The following is a 24396-nucleotide window of genomic DNA, read 5'->3' as shown; positions in this document are numbered from 1 at the left end:
AATTCTTGATATCAAGAAATAGTTTTGGCAACATATCATGGTTTTTGGCAATATATCGTGAAATGAATTCTTGATATGTTGCCGTTTTACGTTTTTTTTTAAACACATCTTTTCATATATTTTACAACAAGTAATTTTGAAGGAAAAAAAATCATATTAAAATCATATGGGTACCCGGTAGGATGCGAAAGATATTGTATGTTTGATTTTGCCAGCGCCATAATGTGGTTACGATGAATGCAAGGAATGCTCCCCAGGGAGTGGAAATTGTGCACGTTTCGTGCTTGATTGAAATGAATCCAATGACCGGGGTAAAAATATGCTGTAACGCGCTTTGGGCCACTCTGGGAAAAGCGCTTTATAAAAATTGGCTATTATTATTATTATCATTATTAAAATCGTTTTAGAAATAGTACTCAAGGGTTGATGTTGAAACAGTACAAAAATAAAATATTCTAGATGAAATATCACAAAGATTGTAATTGAACTGCAAGCTGGCAACATGATTTCGGACCCAAAAATTGCATACGTACACTTAATTAGATGGCCGCTTGGTATACGTAATTCGTACGCAAGTTTTGAGTTCGAAATCAAATCACAATGTAATCGTGCACAAGTTTTGAGTTCGAAATCAGAATGAATTTATGCATTACTTGGTAGCGGGAAATGAACTATGAATTTCAATTCTGCAAGTTTTGAGCTGGAAATTAATTAAACATTAATTTTGTGCAGTACTTTTGTGCTTGATATCCAAATAATTCTTGCTATAGTCCTTCGTTTGAAATCAAGAGATATCAATAATTTATTTCATGATATCAAGAATTCTATTTTTTATATCAAGAAATGAATTCTTGATATTAAGAATTTATTTCTTGATATCAGGATATCGAATTCTTGATATAAAAAAATCAAATTCTTGATAATATCAAGAACTTACTTCTTGATATCAAGAAATGGTTTTGTGTAGTTAAACAATTGTAATTCTTGATATCAAGAAATCGAATTCTTGATATCAGAAAATGAATTCTTGATATCAATAAATAGGATTAAATGTTAAGACGGCTTGCCATACGCCCTCACGAACTCGTTGCACTATTTTAATCATGAAATCTCTCATTGTGCTTAAAAAAAGAGATCAAAGCAACCATCATTAGGGGCTTCGGTCCCTGGACTCGAAAGGCGTCTATTCTGTTCAATCTTTGCAATTCGCCCATCCGTGTCCCCTAGACCAGTAGGTGGTGACAAAGCGGTTCTGCTCCTATAGTCGCAGTATGAAAGATTTGCTCCTGCAGTTTGGCTGCCTACTTGAGGCATATGGAGGAATTTGAAAGTATTTCGAGAGACAGCTGATTAGAAGGACAAACTACGCTTAGGAATACAAACCTGCAGTTGAATTGGTCGAAACTCTTACAGAATTTAAACTGTGAAACTATTAATACATACTTATAACTTTGTTTTGTTCGGTGAGAAAAATGATTCGGTATTGCCTGCTGATATTAGTTGGTTTTATTGGGTCTGCCGTGGGTCTTTTCAGCAACATGGGCCCAGCCGTAGATCTTTGGTTGTCCGCAGATGAAGTGTCTCGAATTTTAGGTACGTATGAAAAGTCACGTCTAGTGTATGTTTTGACTTTGAGGTAGGAATTCATTTGGTTTGGTATAATATGGTTATGTCTCCAATAGCTAGGCAGAAAGGCCACACTTTAAAATTGCCATTCTTTTTGTCATATAAAATATCTGTGATTTTTTTTTGTAAAGTTCACTGTATTTTTGTTGTTTGAATCTATATGAGGGAGCTTAATTCAAAAGCTAAAAAAGAATGATGCCATTATAACAATAATGATACTAATCGTGTTAATCAAGTTCTATTTGAAAATAAAAATAACCGACGATTAAAAAAGTTATATGTGTCATAAGGCCAGTAATCAATACCATCAGTAAGGGCTAACTATATTATTAATTGTTAGTTTGGCCAATTATTGTGTTTTTTATGTGTTGTCGCATGATGAATGCATATTGTATTTTTTTTCAATTTGGTAACTCTTTTTATTGCTGACATTGATAAGGAAGCTAATGAAAAAATGATGAAAGTATACCTTGCTAGAACTTTTCATGAAACATCAAGTGATGCAAGCTGAAGTTATCGTTTCAAACAATATTTCCGATTCCTATAAATTCTGATGACTGAGAAGATATAGTTTTCAAAGGTGGGCCGCCCAGTTAAGCGTCATGTTTTGGTGATTTTATTTGGTTTATTTTGTAAACAAAATCCAGATCAAGCTTATAAAGACTACCGTCTCCCCTCTAGGGATTAAATAAAATCGATATTGGATCAGTTATATTGTCTTTTTATTATGGAGGAAGTATACGTATTGTTGCTATGAAAAGCGATTGATCTTCGTCGCCAGACTAGATCAGATAATCCTTTAAGAGTAGGTTCATTACCGATCTTAACGACTTCAGACGGGGGAGCAGACTATCATTTGTGTATACTGTAAAAGAAACACATTAGCAAGCAATGAAGATGAAGGTTGTGTAAGACCCCTCAACCATTCAAGGCTTTAGCAGCGAGGTTAAACATGTTGTTTGTATTCATGAGGTTTTGTTCAAACTTCGGCTGAAATTCGAATTAAATATCGTATAAGTTATTCATTTCTATAGGCCTACGGATAAAATATATATGTATATCGTTTTCATTTATATATATATTTTTTAAAACAAGCAAACTTGATGTAAGCGCAAGCATATCTATCTGGAAACGGGAAGATCGTCATGCAAAATGATGTTTTATTTTCATACATGTGTTTTATATACTCTGCTTAAGAATGCTAAATTTGATATATTTCAATATTTTCCTCCTCTTAATGGCCAGATAAACATCCAAGTCGTAGAACAAAGATCCAATCTTCATTTCTCATCATAATAATGAGAGGAAATATACACATTTGTTCAATACATCCTTAGGCCTAATATATTTTTCCACAGATGTATCGAGGTAAAAAGTAAGTAAAGGTTCAATGAAACAGTACAATCATATAATCAAATAGTAAACTGCCTGATAATGATTATCATGACATATTTTGCACCGAATAACCTGTAATCAGGGTATTTTCATTTATGGTGTTAATCTTGATAATATAGAATAACAATCTTGCAATAATCTCCAAAAAAATCTGTTATGATTACAAAGCAACATCAAAACGAAAAGTAGTTTCAACTTCTTCACAAATTTGACAACACACCACCTGAAAAATTGTCCTTTGGAGGTACAAACTTGTTCTAATATAAAAAAAATAATAATATATAAAAATGACATAAAATAAGATTATCTGATCCTTCGGTCTACAATGATATGCATTTAAATATAAAGGAAATTTTGCTTTAATCATTGAAAACACATAAAAAAAGAATATTTTAAAACAAAACCGAACCAGCAGCATTTAAAGCACCACCTCAAGTCTTAAACTATTCTGGCCAGGGGACCGTTTCATAAAGCTGTTCGTGAGTTAAGAACGACTTGCAATCCTTTCTCGTGATAAATGGTATACACCAAAACGTTCACTTGCGAGGGTTTTACGCGTAAGAAAGGAACACCAGTCGTTCTTAAAGTCACTCTTAACTTACAAACAGCTTTACGAAAAACTCACCAGGTTCCTAACCCATTACTCTGTAAATGCAAAGGAGCTATATCTGGACCCTAATCACGCTCATCTCAGAGTGAGACGAGTGACCAGTCGTGATGGTCTACCATCAGTTCGTCCACTCACCACATGATCTACTTTCATTTAGTCTAATGCCATTCCGCCTAATAACCGGTTGATCCAATAGCCATTTAGTCCATATACCATTTGGTCTAATTGGACTAAGTGTTAAATTGTGCAAAATGAATGAAAATGAAATGGATATTATTTAGACCAACTGGTTATGAGACGAAGTGATAATTGGACCAAATGGTTAATGGGCCAAATGCTTGATAGACGAAATGTTAATGGACGGAATGGCATATTAGACTCAGTGACAGTAGACCATGTGGTGAGTAGACGAGTTGGCATTTCTGTAGACGAAATGGAAATTTACCGTTATTCATTACACAGTCAATAACTGGTGGTCAGTTCGTTTAACATTTTTTACGAAATTTGCATTATGAACTTTAGATAGTGCTTCTGATTCATATTCTAACGTTTTAAAAACCAATCTTCCAGATCTAGTATTAAATTTCAAATCCTATATAATGCTATACCTCACCTTCAGGTCACCGTTACGATAATGACCGTGACTTTGTCCTTACCTCCCGTATACACTTTGACCTTAAATGACCTTAAATGATCACAAGAAACCCATGTGCGGGTATACTGCAAAGCTATATTCAGAATGAATATCCTCGGCCATATTTCTTTTTTCCCACCCCCTTCTTCTCCCCCTCCCCTACCTTTTATATGTATATCAAACACGTGTTTATCAGTCCCCTGAATGCGTTCGATTGAATTCCGATCTAACTCTTTGGAGTTAAATGGTTCTGTAATGTACTTTTTAGCGCGAAAGCGAACAAATATGTATGATATATTTTTTTCCTTTTACATTCCACTATGCATATTTAATTTATGATATTAAACAATATTGAACAAGAGAAATGCCCAAAAGCCTTTAACGGTAGAGAAGATGAAACAGAACGATTCGATATTTCATCTTGTAAACATATTCTGTCTTTCTGTCTGATCAAACTTGTTGCCAACCGGAATAAGGAGAAAAGAATGAAAAAAGTGTTTAAAAAATCAATGAGCATGAGGAGTAGAAAAGAAGTCTGAAATATAACTGTGTTTATTTTGCGAAATCTTTGATGAAAAGTTCAATTTAATTTCGTTCGTGAAGATGGAATCGTAATACCCCCTGGGCAGATCTCGAATGAGATTGGTTAGAGGGTGGAATATGTTTTGAATTAGAGCGAAAATTGGATTTAGGTGGGCTGGTACGGTAAGAGAAATTTGGTTTTGAAGAATACATAGACTGTGAACCTATATGCATGGAAGTCACTCCCCATATAGCGCTTTGTGTTTTTGTAACTTTATTTTTTATGGAAGAATAAAAAGGAATTTTTCCTTCTTTGTATATCATAAATAGCTTTTATACATTACAGGGCAATTTCAATGATAAATATCTGTGTTTATCCTGAATGTGTTCGATTTAATTCCGATTTAATTAATTCCGCGAAGTATAATCCCAATTTTGATAATTGATTTCATTTATTTTTACCTCAAAGGGATGCGTGTCTCTGAGCCTCTTTATATCATCCAAGATGGGTTGGCCAATCCTTCTATGTCTCCTTCGTTGTTGAGGATCAACAATGATTCACTTTATGATCCGAACATTATTGATCAAAGAACGAGATTTATTCTTCCTGCAAACATCGACTCGCTGAAGATCTCTTGGCGAGCTCCTAAACCAGTAAGTATAACATAGCAAGAACAAAAATAAAAGAATAATGAAGAAATAAATATCAACCGAACGTATATCATGTATCTTTCATCTGCCAAGTGCAAATTCACAATTGTACTACGTTCTTTAAGCTTTGTTATTAAAATGTTCAGCAATGTCAATTCACTTGTTTCTTTTCTTACGATGTATTTGTATCTCATGCTCCAAAATCCTAAATGAAAAAGTTATCCATTTAAAGGCCAGAGTAGTTGCAGTGCCTAATCTACTGTATGTTCATGATTTGGTCGTGCTAACGTTGGCAACAGTTATTACTGTTATCAAGTACTAACTAATCACTTTCTCATGCAAAGTTCAGTTTACTCATTCAAATTTCATCGGGAGTTCTAATTGTAAACGTGTATTGTATTCATAATCGCTTCTTTATTAGTGTATTTTTTTTCTCTTTTTTCGACATCTGGCCGTCTATTTATTTTCTGTAGAGGTTTATTTCTTCTATTATCTTTGATTCACAGTTGCATGATGAAGAAATGAATGATAATTTAATTTACAGGGCTTTTTTCTTGTTTTTTCACACTGGTTATTTGAACTTAGACACCTAACGCTCCGCCACTCGCTCCTCTTGGTACATTTTCATATGCTTCTCTTAGAAACTGAGAATGAACATTAGTGGTCTTCCATACATTATTTCCTATAGACAGAACAAAACGAAATCATACAAGTTTTTCCTCAATGTCGGCCTATAACTTTCAACACACTTGGACACAACGGTTATTGGAGTCGGCTTGTGAAAGATAACTTTGGTCTAAGTGGATACTGCACTTGGTCTTTGAAATATTGAAATTCCATTATATGGCTAATCGTAGGTGAAATGTGTATTTCCAAAGATTTGATCCAAAGATACGACCGACTACACGCGATCATATTTTTAACCAAATGAAAACCAGATGTGATGGATGTTTTTGCTATTAAAAACACTATGATGCATACTACGAGTTTCTGACTAACAGATACGAAAAATAGTATCGGGGAGAGGGGAGGAAGAAAGACAGATAAGGAGAAAAAATATAGAAATTAACAGAAAGAGAGTAGGGGGAAAGGAGTGAGAGGGGAGAAAGAGGGAGAGGGGTAGAGAACGGAGGAATTAAGGAGGGAAGAGGAGAGAGATATAACTGAATAAAATGATATATATTTCACGGAATCTCCACCTAACATATTTGTATAACTTCCACATTTTCTAAGGGCTACGAAGCCTAACAAAGGAAAATATTCTCCGGCAACCCATCATTCTTATTTTCTGCTGAAAGGCGAAAGAAAAAGTAAAAAGAAGCAAATACAATGGTCACAATTTTGGCTCATTTTATTCTGTGCTGTTATGGGTGAAAAGAGCCGCAAATTGTAGTCCCAATGGATGAAGCCATTCTTGCTTTGACTGAATTTCGTCACCCGTGACCTGGGCTTTTAATGGACAGTGAATGGAGCAGTAATTCATAATTAGAACAAAATAAGGAATAACACAACCAGTTGTAATTCTCCGTAACCACAGGAGGCATTTTGTTTGTTGACTAACAATACCACATAACTGTTATTCGGTTTTTGTATATCAAAAGTGTACCAGATTCCCTGTATTCTATGCAATTGACACACCATACATCCCTATCAATGCAATCCTGCTTCCTGGTGTCAGGCTCGGGTGGTTTTTATGTTGTTTTTTTCTCTCATCAAAATATTGAGATTAAATCTATTTAGATCCCATGCAGATTTTATCAGCATTTGCATTTACCTCATTAGTCCATCCAGTCCATAAAATATACTTATTAGGTGATGCAGGTTTTGGCATGGTGAGACAGAAAAAAAAACTGATCTACCACCACCCTGAAATTGTGTCCACAGATTCCACACAAGAGTATTAAAACATTGAAGTATTGAAACAACACCAGTTTGGAATCGAACCAATGCTCTTTTAATATTAATTGGTGTTGTATAAACACCTATCTGATGTTAGACCAAAACCAAACTGGTGATGTTCAAAACTTCTTTGGTGTAGAGATTCCGGGCTGGTGGTAAATCACATCGGAGTTTTTTACAGTGCATGTTAATTATTTTTTTTAATTCTATAGTTTATTTCATGTTTGACAAACACTGTCCTTGAAGAATATATCAATTATTTAATTGAGATCTAAGAAAACGTAATCGACAAGCCCCCAAAAAATAAATTTACCCAATATTTGCTGACTATATAAGCTTATACCAACTTCTCTATTTGTCTCCAGGCAATGGAGATTTCCCTTCCACCATTCCATTTGTCAATTATAACTAATAAATTATACCAGTTAATGTGACCCTCGTTTGCATTGATTGAATTGTTGATTAATGCAGAGTCATTCTTTCACATAGCATTCATTATGCTCGATTTGGGCTTTTAGATCGAAATTCTTGAGAAAATTATGGAATCTATAAACAACATGTGAACGGCAAATAGTGTGTAGCACCTCTTGAAGAATGAAGAATTGGGGGTAATTCACTTAACTGTGCTATTCATGCTTTATAAAAGCTGATTGTTATTCAGATACGTCATCTTATCATATCTCTTATTACCAAAAGAAAATATTTAGAAAATTTCGTCTTTTACTATTTAAATTCAATTGAATATTATTGAAAACAAGTTTTTGATAGTTGAAAAGCTTATCCATGCATTAGGTAACCTCAACCCGTTGCACACCAGATTAAACCTCTGCGGAACACGACACATTTGTCATGAGTTTTGTCTAGTTTCGAGAGCGAAGTGAGCAAGCAAATAAAAAAAATCTGCCATTATCACCAGATTATTGTTTTCAAGGTCGTCCAAAAATCACAAAATCTGAAAAACTTTGTGACAGAGGAGTAAAGGAGAAGAGAGAAAAGGGGTACAAAATGACAGATCCAGACACTTAATTCAGTGGATCTAGTACGTGTCCCATCTTATAAGTTGGATGACTATTCCTAAATGGTGTTGAAATATGAATGCAGAGGGGAAAAGTTTTCAAGACAATATTTTTTTAATGATTTCTGAGGGGGGTGTCTTCAAATCCTATACAGTATGGGCTAAAATTTTCAGGAGAACCATTCCTGCATGGTTATTGCGATCCAAATTCCTTTTGGTCAAAGAACCGTTCACAGAAAAATCAGCGAGAGTTCATGAACTCACGTAATAATTTCTCAAAGTTTTAGTTTTTTTATTTTTATTTTACTAGCCATGAAATCGTTTATGTCTAATGCTGCTGTAAAGCTATCAGTCCATAAACGTATGTAAATAAATTGATTTTACGCATTTTTTTACCTATGAACTCTAATAAAGCCCTTAAAAAGGATACATGCGTTTATTTGTTTATGCTTTATTTCATTTTTTGCTTTGTTATATATGTTGTATTCTTCAAAATAATATTTTGACCCTAAGAAAACCTAGTTAGATTATAATACGTGATCTGGATGTGAATGAAGAGTTTAGATTGAGCACCATGTGTGTTAAAAGGATTGGAAGGTGGTAAACCATAAAGAGCAAGTGCGTTTTGAGAGAGAAAAAAACACATACCACCGACGGAAGTAAAAACACTGTTTTGACATTTCATAAGGGCGCATGAATATCAAGAGGTGGTAGGCCTATCTCATCGCCATGACTACCAAGGGTGGTGGTGAAACAGCATTGCCAATATGCAGGGCCGTCTATCCATTTTTCAGATGGGGGGGGGGGCAAATCATTAACGTTCCAAAGGCGGTCGATCGTACAAAACACCCACACACACACACATATATATATATATATATGTACTTATATATATATATATATATATATATATATATATATACATATATATATATATATACATATATATATATATATATATATATATATATATATATATATATATATATATATATATATATATATATATATATATATATATATATATATATATATATATATACATGTATATATGACTCATGAGATAGAGACATGTATCTCACCCACAATTAATGTGAGCGCGAAGCGCGAGCTGATTTTTTTTATACTGACAGGAAAAGCGTGCGTGTTCAGGACTGTCTGTAGTAACTCATGAGGAGGATATATATCTCACTACACAGATAGTATGATTGCCGAGAGTGAGCTGAAATTTCATAATATTGTGACCTGAAAGCTTGATATTCTAAGCATTTTGGTACCAATGATTAAGATTGGTATCTAAAAGAAGAATAGATGCGAGCGCGAAGCGCGAGCTGATAATTTTGATATTCAGATCTGAAACAATGACAGTTTAATGGACGTTTTTTATAAAGAACAAGATATATATATATATATATATATATATATATATATATATATATAAAGATGATTGCAAATCGAAGCAGGAGTTCTTTAGTGAGGCTTAGAACTGAAAGCGGGACATTTACATTCACCTATTTAATCATGAAAAGTATGGGTTTTTGCTAGAGAAATGATGCGAGCGCGAAGCGCGAGCTGAAAATTTTTATATTCCAATCTGAAAAGCGGACATTTTGAGCACGATTTTAAATAAAGAACGAGTTGTGTATCTCAATCTCGCTTGCTGAACATTACAATCTTTTTTTTTTTTGGGGGGGCATATCCGGAATTATTGGGGGGGGGCAAAATGATATGTTTGCCCCCTAATATTTTCATTGGTGGGGCGATCGCCCCCCTGCCCCCCCCCCCCAGGATCGACGCCTCTGCCAATATGTACACAGTGTGTCAGTGTCATTCAATCCAGTTTGTGAAAAAGCAAGTTCACACTTGCGAACTAATACACTGTATGTCAATTGTATATTGAGCCACACTTTGGGAATGTTTGGGAATGTTTACCGTTATAAGAAAACATTGAATCCGATCGAACGTCACATTATTTTATTTTTCGAGTCGACTATTATGAACAAACTGGATGTGAAACACTAGGTTTTAAGAAATTTTGCCCAATACGCCATTTCTGGTCCCCTCGAATTTTTTGGCTCATCACGCTATGTACAGCACCCGGGGGGGGGGGCACTTCCATTCACGAGTGGATACCATGCGCGACCATGGGGTCTCGAAAAGCACCATAAACACGTAATTTCCATTTTCTGAAAATGCACCCCTTAACAAGTATTGGATTGTGACACCCTACCCTTAACAAGTATTGGAAACAATACGATACTCTTGGCAAATATTCCCTGAAATGAACCCCTAAACAAGTATAGGAATGTTTTATTGTTACGGGTCCTTCGGTCGTCGGCTTTACCTTATTTGGTTTAGTACGACCCCACTTTCTACACCTCGCGCAAATCGGACTCTAAACACGAAGTGCTGGGGCAAAAAGGACATCCTTTATAAAACATTTTAATTTTGTTTTATCATCCCCGCAAATTTGACCCTAAACACGTAATTTTCCTAGCGAAATAGATACCCTTTTTTCATTATTTTTGTGTTTTTGACACCCTTATCACGTTACGTACGTAACGTGCCCTATCGTGAAAAAGACATCCTTTTTACGTGTTTTTTTGGTCGCGCTTGGTATCCACTCGTCAATGTAAGTGGCCCCCGGGGTACAGCATCAGGAAAGAGACACTTATAGGGTCAAAATAAAAAAATCCAACCCATTGACCACCAGGAGTGTCCATAAAATGACCACAGTGTGCGATCAATTAAGATTATACACCCACAGTTGTAAAACTGTGGTAAAACCGCGATTTGGTATCATTCGTAAAACGAGTACGTACAAAAAAGGAAGCGAATTCTGTTTTATGTGGTGATAATGTAATTGTAAGTAATACCCAATATATTTTTTTTGCTCAGTTTTACCATGCAAGCCGGTACCTAACTGATAACAAAGAGTTCTCACGGAAAATGCTTCGTTATACCACAATCTTGACAACTTGTTTTAGAATGATGTAATGCTCTCTTGACCTGTAAATCAGAAAATAAAACACTGTAAAATCGTATCTATCAATCGCAAACGTATAAGCATTGTACTCACAGCTCACACAACAAACCATAACCAGTAGTTCCTTGTGACTGGATGCCCGTAATTGTCAACATTATATGCCACGCATTATCTGTATAGATTTATAGGGTTTGTTAAACTTATCTTTTTTGTGTGATTGATATCCACAGTTCCATTATACTTTCATGCAACTTCAATCAAGTGATCCTTCTCTGATGGGACCACCGTTACTCAGCATCACATTGGAAGATAGCATGCCAAACAATAACACAGGTTTGTTCTCCTTCACTTTCCTCTTTCTTGGTAATTAAAAAAAATCATGAGATTTTTTGAAAAAAAGTAATCAACGATTTTGTAAAAACTCATTTGAATACTTTTTTCAGAATAGACAAAAAAATAAGGCTCCATAGATGTGGATGCATTTTATTTTCGTCGAGGTTTTCGTTGATTTATTTTTGTCCCAGATATACACCCTCTCCAAAGTAATCATCGAATGTCATTCACTCCAAACTACATTTCTCACTAGCTACGTTCCCACCGCCCGGGCGCGCCCCTACTTAGCAGTGGACTGGCTTGAACTTCGGTAGGGCAGTCCAGATTGGACCTAAAGTTTGTGAGGAGGGAAGATGAGTGGATTGGCGCTGATTACAGAGTGGGAGTCATGTGCCCTCTATGTTTTCTTTGGGAAAGAGAACTTCCAAACACCAAGGTCCAATAATCAGGGTACTAATGGATAATTCGTTGTCCAATCTGGACTACCCCTACCCACGTTCAAGCCAGTCCACTATTATACTCCAGGGCTCCAGGTTCGGTTATGAAACTGTTGATATCATATTCACTTCATTCAGGATGAGCCCCTTTTTTTATAAAATTTCAAATAACGTTTAACATGAGTAATAAGAACAGAGTGCCGGAGAAAATTGAATACTTATACCTCCCCTCACACAAACGGAATGTGCAGCTGTAGCCAATGACACGTCAAAGGATGTTTAATGTTTCTAAGCAATTAGTATAAAATGTTCCCTTCATCAAATCTCATGCTGATAGGGCATTGTGTCTGAGTTTGTCTATTTGAATTTAATATTTTTAAGTTAAAAATAAAATGAACAGTGATTTTATTTGCATCACATCAATTAAGAGAGGTGTGAGCGAAAAGGAGAAGGAAGAGATGAGTAACCAATTTGATTCTTTCTTGGAAATATGGTGGCTCTGAAAAGAGCCGTTTGTGGTAAATATGGTAAAGACCAATTTACTTGGAGGTGGTGTACTTGGTGACGGCCTTGGTGCCCTCAGAGACGGCGTGCTTGGCCAATTCACCGGGGAGGAGGAGACGGACAGAGGTCTGGACCTCACGGCTGCTGATGGTGGACTTCTTGTTGTACTGGGCAAGACGGGAAGCCTCACCGGCAATACGCTCGAAGACATCGTTGACGAAGCTGTTCATGATGGACATAGCCTTGCTTGAGATGCCAGTGTCGGGGTGAACCTGCTTCAGAACCTTGTAGATGTAGATTCCGTAGCTTTCCTTTCGCTTACGGCGACGGGTCTTGGAGACACCACTTGGGCGACCCTTGGCCTTACCGGCCTTCTTTGCTCCCTTTCCGCTGGTTTGTTTGGCAGGCATGATGATTACTTGATTGTGTCGAGTAGATCAACTGAAGCGACAACGGACATCACTCCTATTTATACGAACTCCCAGGACCGGATACGCTTGGGCGACGCTACTTTGTATTCGTAAACTTCGCGCCAACTTCGATCCCGAGTGCAGATAGAGGATCCAGTAGAACGAAAGACTGGTCGATATAATCAATGGGGAAAACCTTCGCGGGTGATAGTCGTAGCCTTAGTCAGTACTTACAGATGATATGAAAATTTTCAGTGCAGAAACCTAAGTTTGACTACTTTGAAGTATTCCTCCTGGATAAAGAATGTCGTGAAATGTGAAACAAACCTAAAGTTGCGTACCACCCTAATATGCTTATTAAAAGTTATTATTTTTATCGAGTGGTTGGTGATTTCTTTCTTAAGCATTACTGTATTCAGTGCCAAACGTCAGTTTTTCGATTTTATTATTGATATTTGGTAATTTTCCTTTTACCAACATTAAGTGATTATCATTGATACCGACTCTAGACAAAATTGTGTTTTCAAAAATAAAATCAAAATATATTAATATTATGAATTATACATACATTAATATATTTTTATGCACATGTCAACTCATAAATCAACTTCTAGCCCAATACATGTCCATGTATACCGATGCATAATATACTACTTTATCATTTCCAATTGATGAATTATTGTGCGAGGTCTTCAATACCATGTTATTTGATAATGTGTTTATGGCAATTTATATTACACTAAACCATCTGCTAATTAGAAGTTGCAAACAATTATTATTTTGCCAACTTTGAAGAAAACGAACCCAAAATAATAACTCAATTGTAAGTAATAATTTTACCTAACAGCCATGTAAGAAAATCCATGGTATCAATATGATTTCATTGAGCAAAATGCATGATTTAACTTGGATCGGTCGAATTATCTTTATGAAATGTTACCCAACTAATCAGTGGCGTAACTAGTGAATTCTTACAAACAAGCCTTAGAATGCCTCTCTTCAGGTCTGATTTTCCTAAATTTTAAGCTTAGCGCTCGCAGTATTTGATAAGTAAGATGCGTATAATCATGACAATGACTTCAAAAAGTGCTTCATGTGTTTAAATGTAATTCTAACAAAATCAGCAAGCGATTGGCACTCGCATTAGATGACTATGGTGAGATATGTATACTCTTAATGGATAGTCCTTAAAAAATCCATGTTTGGGGTCAATGTATACACAAATTTGAGCTCGCGCTACGCGGTCGCGTCATTTGGTTAGCGAAATACGTATGGTCTTCATTAATTCAAACAAACAGGCCTCACAACGCTGGTCTGAATTTCATAAATTTTCAACTAGCGCTCGCAATAATTGATTAGTGAGATGCGTATGTTAATCATGATTACAATGACTTCATGTATTTAGATGTAATTCTAACCAAATCAGCAAAGCATGACACTAGCATTATACGACTACGGTGAGACTCTTAATGGATTCCTAAAAATATAGTCTTTAAAATGTCCCTGTTTGGGGTCAATATATACAAAATTTTCAGCTCGCGCTTCGCGCTCGCATTTTTTGTTTAGCGAGACAGGTACGTATCATGACTACAATAACTTGCTTATAATGTTCATTTTTTGGTCTGAATATCAGAAATTTTCAGCTCGCGCTTTGCGCTCGCATTATTTAACCAGTGAAATACATATCCTTTTAATGGCACTGCATGTCCGTAAAATGTCTCTATTATGTCAGTTTACCTGGCAACAGAGCGCGCTTCGCGCGCTCACTAAGTAACTCGAAATTTTTGCTGGTGCCCCCCCCCCCATGCCGTGTACGCCACTGCAACTAATTAATATTCTCAAGTCGTGTGCCGATTTCAGATTCGTTCCAAACACACAGTGTCATTATTTTGTCTTCCCATGCAATGAAATAATGGTCAGGTTTTTGTTGAATACATTTTATAATAATTAAGATATGCTAAAAAGGAATCAAATTGTGAAACATGATATAATACGCCATTTTCCATCGCTTTGGTAATTCAAGAGCGCCCTTGTCCTAGGTTTTGAACATTATTATAAATAAAAATGTTGGAAAGGTCACCGTATCTGTTATTCGTTTTTCACAATTGTGTTGAATTCTTAATTTATTTCATGAGAATATGCTACAGTTGCTCCTCTCTCTTCTGGTCACTTGAACTTTTAAGAAGCCTTGGTGTTGTTGGTGGCGCCTGTTTACTTCATTGAACGTTGAGAGTTTAGCTAGAGTATTTACAGAGCTTCACATTTTCTTTATAAAAGGTGAAGCCAAGGGGGGCCTCGTTTGAAAGGAGTACGTTTGTTTTGTTTTTTTTGAAAAGCGCGGAATATGCAAATAGATTTCTCTATTGTTCTTCTCCAGTAGTCCTGATCGATTACGGTGTACATCCCAGTCAGGTAAGGTATATCATTGCGGGGCTGCGTTTACGAACTTATTGATCGCTTTTCGGTACTTTTTGATCACCCGTGGGGGTATAAATAGCGGAGCGCCAGATTCAAAAGCTAAGTTCGTTTTCAGTTCTCAACGACGACAACAACTAAACTAAATCATCATGTCTGGACGTGGTAAGGGCGCTAAATCTAAGAGCAAGGCCAAGAGCCGATCAACCCGTGCAGGGCTTCAGTTCCCTGTCGGTCGTGTCCACCGTTTCCTCCGCAAGGGAAACTATGCCAACCGTGTTGGTGCTGGAGCTCCAGTCTACTTGGCTGCCGTCCTCGAATACCTGACCGCTGAGATCCTCGAGCTCGCCGGCAACGCCGCCCGCGACAACAAGAAGAGCAGGATCATCCCCCGTCACCTTCAGCTCGCCATCCGCAACGATGAGGAGCTTAACAGGCTGATGAGCGGAGTCACCGTCGCCCAGGGTGGTGTTCTCCCCAACATCCAGGCTGTCCTCCTCCCCAAGAAGAAGTAAATGCTTCATCTTGCCTTATAAACTTAAACGGCTCTTTTAAGAGCCACCAAATCAACAAGAAAGAAATTAAATTTGAAAATCTCTTTAAACACCGCATTAAGTAATTCATAATACTTTTCTGTCGTTATCTTCACTACCAATCAGGTGTTTGGAAAATTACTTACGAGGTTAACGATTGTCTGAGGTTAATTAAAACCATCACTTAAGTGTACGCATTAATAAGAGTGCTCATTCTCATTGTGCACTAGAAACTCTGAAATATTTTGACAGACCTGCAAGAAAAAAGAAGACATTTTCCACTCTTCAGGACCAACTCCATTATATAATAATACTTAACAGTCAATACCCATTCTGATTACCTAACTGAATCAAATCTGTAAACTGTGTCCCAGATTCCCTACCACAAGCCATCGAAATAAATATTTTTATGATATATCATGACATATAGGCTTATGTATAGCGCATAACGACCCTATGCGCTTACAAAGGACTTGGATATTATTACCCATAAAAAAGTCAAAGAATAAAATCATACAAGGTACCCATTCACGTCACCCAAGCAATGTGCTAAGGAAATTACGCCATGACTGGGATTCGAACCCATGACCCTCTGTTTCAAAGTCACAAGACTAATCCACTGGGCCACAACGCTCCACAAATATCACTCGGTATATACAATGCCCCAAATAAATGGACCAAAAAAAGTAACTCCCTTTACCATGCAAGGTTGTTATACTGCATAGGCGGATCCACTGGGGCCGAGGGGTACGCCCCCTCCCTATTGGCGGTGCAAAAAAATGAAAAAAAGGGGGAGGAAAGAAAAAAAAGAAATGATGGGAAAATAGAGCAGAGACAAAGAAGGGGAAACAAAAGAGGAGGAAGACGAGTAAATAAAATAAGATGAGGGGAAGACTTGGAAAATAATTTTTAAAATCTTTCATCTCACTATATAAAATTTTCGCTCGCGCTCACATTGTCTACGATTTACATATCTTGCTCAATAGGAAGTCAATATACAAAACATATTCAGCTCGGAAATCGAACTGTCATTATGTTGTTTGACTTACAAATTTATTTTGAAAAAGTGCTCTGTAAAGAATGTATGTTTTATGGTCCAAATATTAAAATTTTCTGATCGCGCTTCGCGTTCGCACTATTAAAATAAGGCTTATGAAATTACTATATATTTATGTTGATTTATAAGAATGAAGCTTAGAAGTGACTATTAGGACTGCACCTTAAAAGACACAAACAAAAATCAACTTCGAGCGGCCAATCGGGGAAAATGTGGCTGAAAAAAAATCCGCCCCCTCCTATTGGCGAAGGCTGGATCCGCCCCTGTGCTGTGCAAAATTCATATAGTAAGAACATGCAGTCGATTGACCCAGAACGTATTTCCGCTCTGGTGAATTAATTCTGTTGTATTTCAGATTTAGAATACGATTTTCTTGGGAAATTTATGTTCTCCCTTATTAGTTGACCCTTTAATCCCAACAATAGAATGCAGGGTCAGGTTTTAAATTTATTAATGCCAGAATTTGATATACTTAGCCATTATTGAAACGGGGAAACTAAATATTATTCACTTTTTAAAGAATGACAGGAGTATCAGTCGAAGTGGGGGAGGTATACCAAAATAACGGATATAATATGCCCGTGGTCCTGTACAATAAAAAAGAAAACACAATCAATTCCATGAATGAATGTATGGCATTCCACGTACAAACAGTTACAATTCATTTTCAATAACGATTGTTTCTGTTTGATAATTATGTGTACCCCAGGTTTTGAAAGAAATTCGAATATACTTTGTATTTTTTTTCTTGAGATTTGCATTTTACCATCTTCACTGTCCTTATATAGGCCTACTTATCCCGTTATGACTTATTTCATTTCCAATGAATAATCTCCATGGTATTGGCTGCAAATCATCAGTGGCTTCATGTCACTGGAGACATCCTCCCCCATTATTTTTCAAGTAGTGAGGAAAACGCTGATCAGAAAATGAAATATATATATATATATATATATATATATATATATATACCAAAAGGGAGCTCCGGACGTGATTAACCCCTGTTATTCAATGAAAGGGGGGAGGGCATCACCACCTTTAGGTCGTCTTCCCCCCCCCCCCATTAAAGTACTCTATCGCCACCCCTGCACATCATAATACATAAAGTGTTTGTATACAAAAGGCATCATTATCTAAATTTATAAAAATTTGAATTATTTATGAAGTTGTGCAACGGAATTCGCCAACCCCGACACATCATGCACATAGAAGAGTAGTTCTTGTTTTTTAATGTCGCTTTTTAGAACTTTTAGGACGAAACTATGATTATTCAAATTTTGCCCCATATTCAGACAGTATACTGGGGCATATTCCTGTTTACTTCTTTAAGTTATTAATCATGTCATTTGCGGTATCGCTATATCAAGTAAAATGTAAAAGGGTGTATATTTTGCACGCAGCGATAAAACAGATTGAATAATAATAACCTAGGTTATGGGATGATGATAACGGATAATGAAAGTGATATGGGAAGGAATAATGAATGCTGTAATATAATGACACTTTGTATTTTTATCAATTCTAGAATTTCGGATGGATTTTCCGTGTACTGGTGAGAGGACTGGCATAGCATCAGTAAACGTCATTCTGAGAATTCGACACTTTAAGAGCGGTCTTGACATCCCTGCATCACCTATACATCTTAGTTTTGACAAACAGTGTGTGGAAGGTATGGCAGTTCATCTTCTCTCCTTGTTCCTCCATCGGTGAATTTGACAGACACTCTTCATTCGAAAATGTACTTATTATTACAGAGCATTATAACTGTTTTTTTTTACTCTTGGGTCTTAAACATTTTTGCCTGGGATAAAAATGTTCTGATTTGTTATTTTGTAAACTATTTTTGTTTTACTTTTCTGCCCAACTTTTGGAAAAAGCAAGCAAGTGACACATCAGTCAAATTTGAGTTATTGTTTCTGAAAAACACTTTTTTATTTTGCGCGTTCAGGCAAAATTTAGGGAAGTAATGAAAGATGGAAAGATATTGAAAAACATAATGCTGTTAAATTGCATTGACGCCTGTGTTAATGACGAACACACTAGCTCATTTACAACAAATGATACTTTTGTAAGTTGCTTCATTTTGCCAAAGTACGGCAGTATTACAAACAATTCCATAACTAACAAAATATACGTACAAATACCTTATTTGAATACGATTTCTTGAGAACATGAAGTATTGCATGCATTCATCACAAAATGCTTCATTCTCCTGTAAGTTTTTAGCTGTACATTTGTTTTTCATCAGCGCCCACTTGTGAGCCTCGTTGTGCAAATGGAGGTGTTTGCAATCAGCTTGGACGATGTGACTGTGCCGAGGGATTCTATGGCCATTCTTGCAGAATCAGTGAGTAAAAATGGGCCCTAGCCAAATAAACACTTTCCACTTTAATCTTTAGATTCTGGCGGTTTTATTTGTTTGTTCCCGGTCTACATGGCAAAGTTGTCTTAATCAATATATTCAACACGATCACTATATCATTGTGTAGGTTAGAACAAACTTTTCTCATGCAGTTCGATAAAAACATATAGATATTAGTTTAAATATTGCACTTCTCATGAACATTGTAAAAATAAATAGGGCCTATCATGAATACCCCTATCTTAAACATAAAATACAACTGGGGGAAAGGAAGCTTCTCAAAGATGCTCGGCAAAATAATGTCGACTATTTTTTTCATACGAGTGTTAATGAATAGTCATACATTAATGTGTCATGATTTTTCCAGACCGTTTTTGGTGAATTAATGTCATCACCTTGAGGCCGTCGTCAACATCAAGCAGGTCGCTCATGACGACGGTCTCCTGCGTTCTGAAATTTAGTTAAATAATATTTTTCATATACTTTTTTATATTCAGAAAGAGATTGTAAATGACACGTGTGTTTAAAATGTATATATATGTAAAATCTATGTAATAATTGATTATGTTGTATCATGTTGAACATGTGGAACGCAGAAATAAATTTCAAGCAAACAAATTTTCTGATTATTTTGTGAACAGTATTCTGCATACCACATTGTTACAACTCGGGAACCTGTGTAGCTCCGGGTGTGTGCGAGTGCAAGAAAGGATTTATTGGAGATCGGTGTCAAAAAGGTAAGCTCAGCATAAATTCCACATTTTTCTTTCTCCCCCCCCCAAAAAAAAAAAATTGGCTGGTGAGGTAAAAAAAAATTAATGCAGATGATCAATTTTGAATTAGTTAATCGAGAAAAATATATTGCATCGTCTACCATTATTTTGAAGAAAATGGGTTTATAAAATTATGATGAAGAAAAAGAAGAAGGAAGGAGAAGAAAAAGGGGGAAATGAAATCGGTGTTTTCAGTCCTCGATGTAATGAAGATTCAAGAACAGAGTGTCAAATGCCCGCCAATTAGAAGAACTAACAAGTCTATCGAAAATTAGTGAACCCGAACAGCAGTCCTAGTTTAAAAGGTGATGAAAAATTGCAAATGCATCCGTTTGTCCAAGATGAAGGACTAAGCTGCTGTTTTTGATTCACAAATTTTCGACAAACGGGTATATTTTGACAACACATTTACTATTATCGAATCCTCCACTGATACGTCGCTGAGCGATAGCAAACGCTAGCAAAACTTTGTTTCTTTGACAGAATGCGCTTTTATGATTTTTTTTCCTGAAAATAAATAAAAAAAAATAAATAAAGATTTCGTATATGAAAGCAAAGTCTTGTTGTATTAGGAAATCGATATCCATTGGCAAGCGTGAATGATGGATTGAGCATTGTTTTGATTTGGAATCGCCATTGCGAGATATATTAACCATTTCAAACCAATGCAGTGGCGTAGCTAGGATTTTTCTCCCGGGGGGGGGGCACTGGGGGGTCCTTGCTTTTTCAGGGGGGGGGCACCGGCCATTTTCCGATGTGTCACAAGGGCGGATCCGACTTTCGCCAATAGGGGACGGGGCCCGAAATTATCTTCACCTATATTTTCCCTGATCAGTCACTTCTTAGTTTTATTCTTATAAAACAACATAAACATGAAATAATCTCATAAGCCTTATGAAAAGTGCGAGCGCGAAGCGCGAGCGATTTCTTTTTTTTCTGAAAATTCAATTTTCTGGGCAATGTTATGTGTAATGTGAAGAAGATTCGTATGAACTAGATGGTTACTGCAAACACCAATATATTTCAATAATGCGAGCGCGAAGCGCGAGCAAATTTTTTTGACATTCCGACCTAAAAATTGGTCATTCTAATTTTTGTATTAATAAATGGGATAGGTATGTAACTAAACAATTGATGCGAGCGCGAAGCGCGAGAGGAAGAAAATTGAGATTTTAGACATAAAAGTGGGACACACTATTCATATTTTGTAAATAAAAAATAGGATATAGTCAATTGGGTATCATTAATAATGCAATCGTGAAGCGTGAGCAGACAATAATTATTGATATTCTGATGTGAAACTAGAAAATTTAAGTACATTTTAAATAAAGAACATGCAGGCTATCGCGCATATTTTAGATTTAGACCTAGAATCTGGGCATTCTGGATACATTTGTTTAATGGAACATTATGGAATACACGTAGACAATATGAACTTGGCAAATCAAACAATGTGACCACGCAGCGTGAGCTTCAAATGCTATAGACCATAAAACGGACATTTTACAGAACACTTGAATTTGTAAATGAAAAAAAAATAATGAAAGCTCGATGTCCGAGCTAAAATATGTTTTGTATATTGACTTAAAAACTTGCTCCATATCAGCCTATTGAGCAAGATATGAATCTCATCGAACAGGCAATTCTGGCGCGAAGCGCAAGCAAAAATTCTATGTAGTAACATCAGAAAGATTTTCTTTTTAATTGAAAGTCTTCCCTTCACATTATTTTATTCACTCGTCTTCCTCCTCTCATTTTCCTCTTCTTCTTTTTTCTTCTTCTTTTCTTTTCTTCTTTCTCCCTCCTTTCTTTTTTTTTCGCTCTGCCAATTTTTTCTGGGGGGGGGCACCTGGGGGGGCACACCAAATCTCAGGGGGCACGTGCCCCCCCAGGCCCCCCCGTAGCTACGCCACTGAACCAATGCCTCTCTCATCTATCATGACCTCTATCATGTCTATACAGCGTATTGTGTATTAAGTGAAAACAAGACAGTGAATTTGGGAAATATTCTTGAACTTTCCTTATATTTTCTTGATAGCTATGTGCAAAGACGATTGTAATGGTCATGGATACTGCTATAAACCTGGAAGCTGCTTTTGCTATCGAGGGTGGACGGGACCAAAATGTGATAAACGTAAGTTCAGTAACCCTGCAGTACAAACTTTCCCAGTCATTAAGGCGGGCATTAAGGATCACAAACACCAGGAGATTTTCATAGCACTTGATTAAAGGTCAAGTCCACCTCAGAAAAATGTTGATTTTAATCTATAGAGAAAAATCAGACAAGCACAATGCTGAAAATTTCATCAAAATCGGATGTAAAATAAGAAAATTATGACATTTCAAAGGTTCGCTTATTTTTAACAAAAAAGTTATATGAACGAGCCAGTCACATCCAAAATAGAGAGTCGATGATGTCACTCACTCACTATTTCTTTTGTTTTTTATTGTTTGAATTATACAATATTTCAATTTTTACGAATTTGATGCTTAGGACCTACTTGTCTAAAACACAAAATGTTAAAATAATGGAATTCCACGTGTTCAGGGAGGAATGGAACTTCATTTCACATGACAATGACGACAAAATAAAAATATTTCATATTTTATGTAATAAAATACAAAAGAAATAGTCAGTGAGTGATGTCATCAATTCTCTTATTTGCATACCGACCGAGATGTGCATATAACTATTTTGTGAAATGAAGCGAAACTTTCATAACTTTCTTATTTTACATCCGATATTGATGAAATTTTCAGTGCTACACTTGTTTAATTTTTCTCTTTTTATTCAAATCAAGTTTTTGTTGGGGTGGACTTGTCCTTTAATGCATGGAATCCCATCCCCTTGAAGTTATCAATGCTTCATCTCTTTTGTAAATTTCACAAAGATCTACCGAAATTGTGTACCGTATTCTAAAATCTAAATTTCAAAAAATCAAATACATTTTTAAAAAATGAATAAAAAATTACTGTAGCTAGGACCCGGATTTATCATGGGTTTCAAATGCTACCCCTTTGCCAACCCCCTGAAAAAAAATCATTTTTATTATCATGGAGAATTAAAAACTACCGATTTTGATTTTATTTTGTCTTTCGACAGAAAACTTATTATAATATTAAGTAGGAGGGGAGGGACGACATAACGATGACTAATACGTCAGTTCTTCATATATTTTAACAATAGATCGTTTTTACCTCTAGAAGCTTATATATCCAATAAAATCAAACCCTGGAATCAACCGTCATCATTTCAAGAGTGGAGATGAGCGTCATACTTTGTTTCAATATCATTCCTTTCATTTGTTTTTCTCGTTTGTTTACAGGTATTGACAATTCTGCAAAAGCATTACAGGCGACTTCCTATCGATCAAAAAACCTTCGACTTGTGAAGAACAGACGATTCTGGGGTGACAGCTCATAATATTTCGTTCATTAACTACATTAAATCATGGACAATTTACAATAGACAGTGACATCTATACAGCGACAGGGGTCATGGGGCATGGAGCTTGTCTTGTGCTCGAACGAAAAAGATCAGAAAATTATGGACATAATAATGACAGAGATGAAGAGGGAAAGAGAGAGTGAGTGGGAGAATTGGGGAGAGAGATCAGATCTTCCCCCAACATGTCCAATAGTCACGTCGCTCCGCTCTTTCAGTCACTAACGGATGCTTAGTATCGTTGAACATCACCTAGCTGTGGAGGTAACAACATGGAAATATTATACTTGACATTCATATTATACTTCAAATAAGAATTTTGCGCAGAAAATAGGTGTGACTTTCATGGAATTAATATTCAAATACAATTAACCCAGAATTGAACGCCTATTGTGAAGATAGGGCGACAATTGTGGTGCACAGCAAAAACTGTGGTGTTAACCAGTGTAAATAGAGGACCACACCAGTTATTTTACACAGGTGTTAAATTGATGGCGTTAGTTTTACACCTATAGGTGTTAATAAAACACCTTTTGTTGTTACATTTACACTCTTTGGTGTTATGTTTAATCTCTAGGGTGTAATTTTAACACATCAGGGTGTGGTCCTCTATTCACACCAAATGTTGTCAGTTTTAACACCGCAGTTTTTACAGTGTGGTGGTGGTGCTACTGCTAGTGCTGATGACGATTTACTACCCATATAACTTGTCATTTTAAAACTGGATTATCACTTGTCAGGGAAGCTGGAGTTACTCCCATTTCCGTGGTCTCGTTGATTTACTTGTGG

The 24396-nt window shown here is 36.2% G+C and overlaps 3 protein-coding genes across 3 annotated transcripts; 2 read left to right on the top strand and 1 right to left on the bottom strand.

The window, feature by feature from the left end:
* Positions 1-1173: 1173 nt before the first annotated feature.
* On the top strand, positions 1174-23685 carry LOC121410621 (wnt inhibitory factor 1-like). Its single transcript, XM_041602837.1, has 8 exons — positions 1174-1593; positions 5257-5441; positions 11569-11671; positions 18553-18696; positions 19276-19374; positions 20031-20126; positions 22201-22296; positions 23489-23685. Exons 1-8 carry the CDS (start codon positions 1473-1475, stop codon positions 23584-23586), a joined length of 942 nt encoding a protein of 313 aa, XP_041458771.1. The 5' UTR covers positions 1174-1472; the 3' UTR covers positions 23587-23685.
* LOC121410622 (late histone H2B.2.2) lies at positions 11771-14116 on the bottom strand. The gene has a single exon (XM_041602838.1). It carries the CDS (start codon positions 13020-13022, stop codon positions 12648-12650), a length of 375 nt encoding a protein of 124 aa, XP_041458772.1. The 5' UTR covers positions 13023-14116; the 3' UTR covers positions 11771-12647.
* Positions 14589-16801, top strand: LOC121410623 (late histone H2A.2.2-like). Its single transcript, XM_041602839.1, has one exon. It carries the CDS (start codon positions 15590-15592, stop codon positions 15950-15952), a length of 363 nt encoding a protein of 120 aa, XP_041458773.1. The 5' UTR covers positions 14589-15589; the 3' UTR covers positions 15953-16801.
* Positions 23686-24396: the final 711 nt, after the last annotated feature.

Source organism: Lytechinus variegatus, chromosome 3 (assembly GCF_018143015.1).
Source record: "Lytechinus variegatus isolate NC3 chromosome 3, Lvar_3.0, whole genome shotgun sequence".
Lineage (NCBI taxonomy): Eukaryota > Metazoa > Echinodermata > Echinoidea > Temnopleuroida > Toxopneustidae > Lytechinus > Lytechinus variegatus.
Note: the sequence above shows the minus strand (reverse complement) of the source record. Positions and strands in the feature narration are given on the sequence as shown.

Bases quoted from the DNA above. Each gene is read 5' to 3' on its own strand.
- LOC121410621 (XM_041602837.1), top strand. From the start codon at position 1,473: ATGATTCGGTATTGCCTGCTGATATTAGTTGGTTTTATTGGGTCTGCC. The intron at 1,594-5,256 runs GTACGTATGAAA...TTTACCTCAAAG, and splicing joins TGAAGTGTCTCGAATTTTAG to GGATGCGTGTCTCTGAGCCT. The intron at 5,442-11,568 runs GTAAGTATAACA...TGATATCCACAG, and splicing joins CTTGGCGAGCTCCTAAACCA to TTCCATTATACTTTCATGCA.
- LOC121410622 (XM_041602838.1), bottom strand. From the start codon at position 13,022: ATGCCTGCCAAACAAACCAGCGGAAAGGGAGCAAAGAAGGCCGGTAAG.
- LOC121410623 (XM_041602839.1), top strand. From the start codon at position 15,590: ATGTCTGGACGTGGTAAGGGCGCTAAATCTAAGAGCAAGGCCAAGAGC.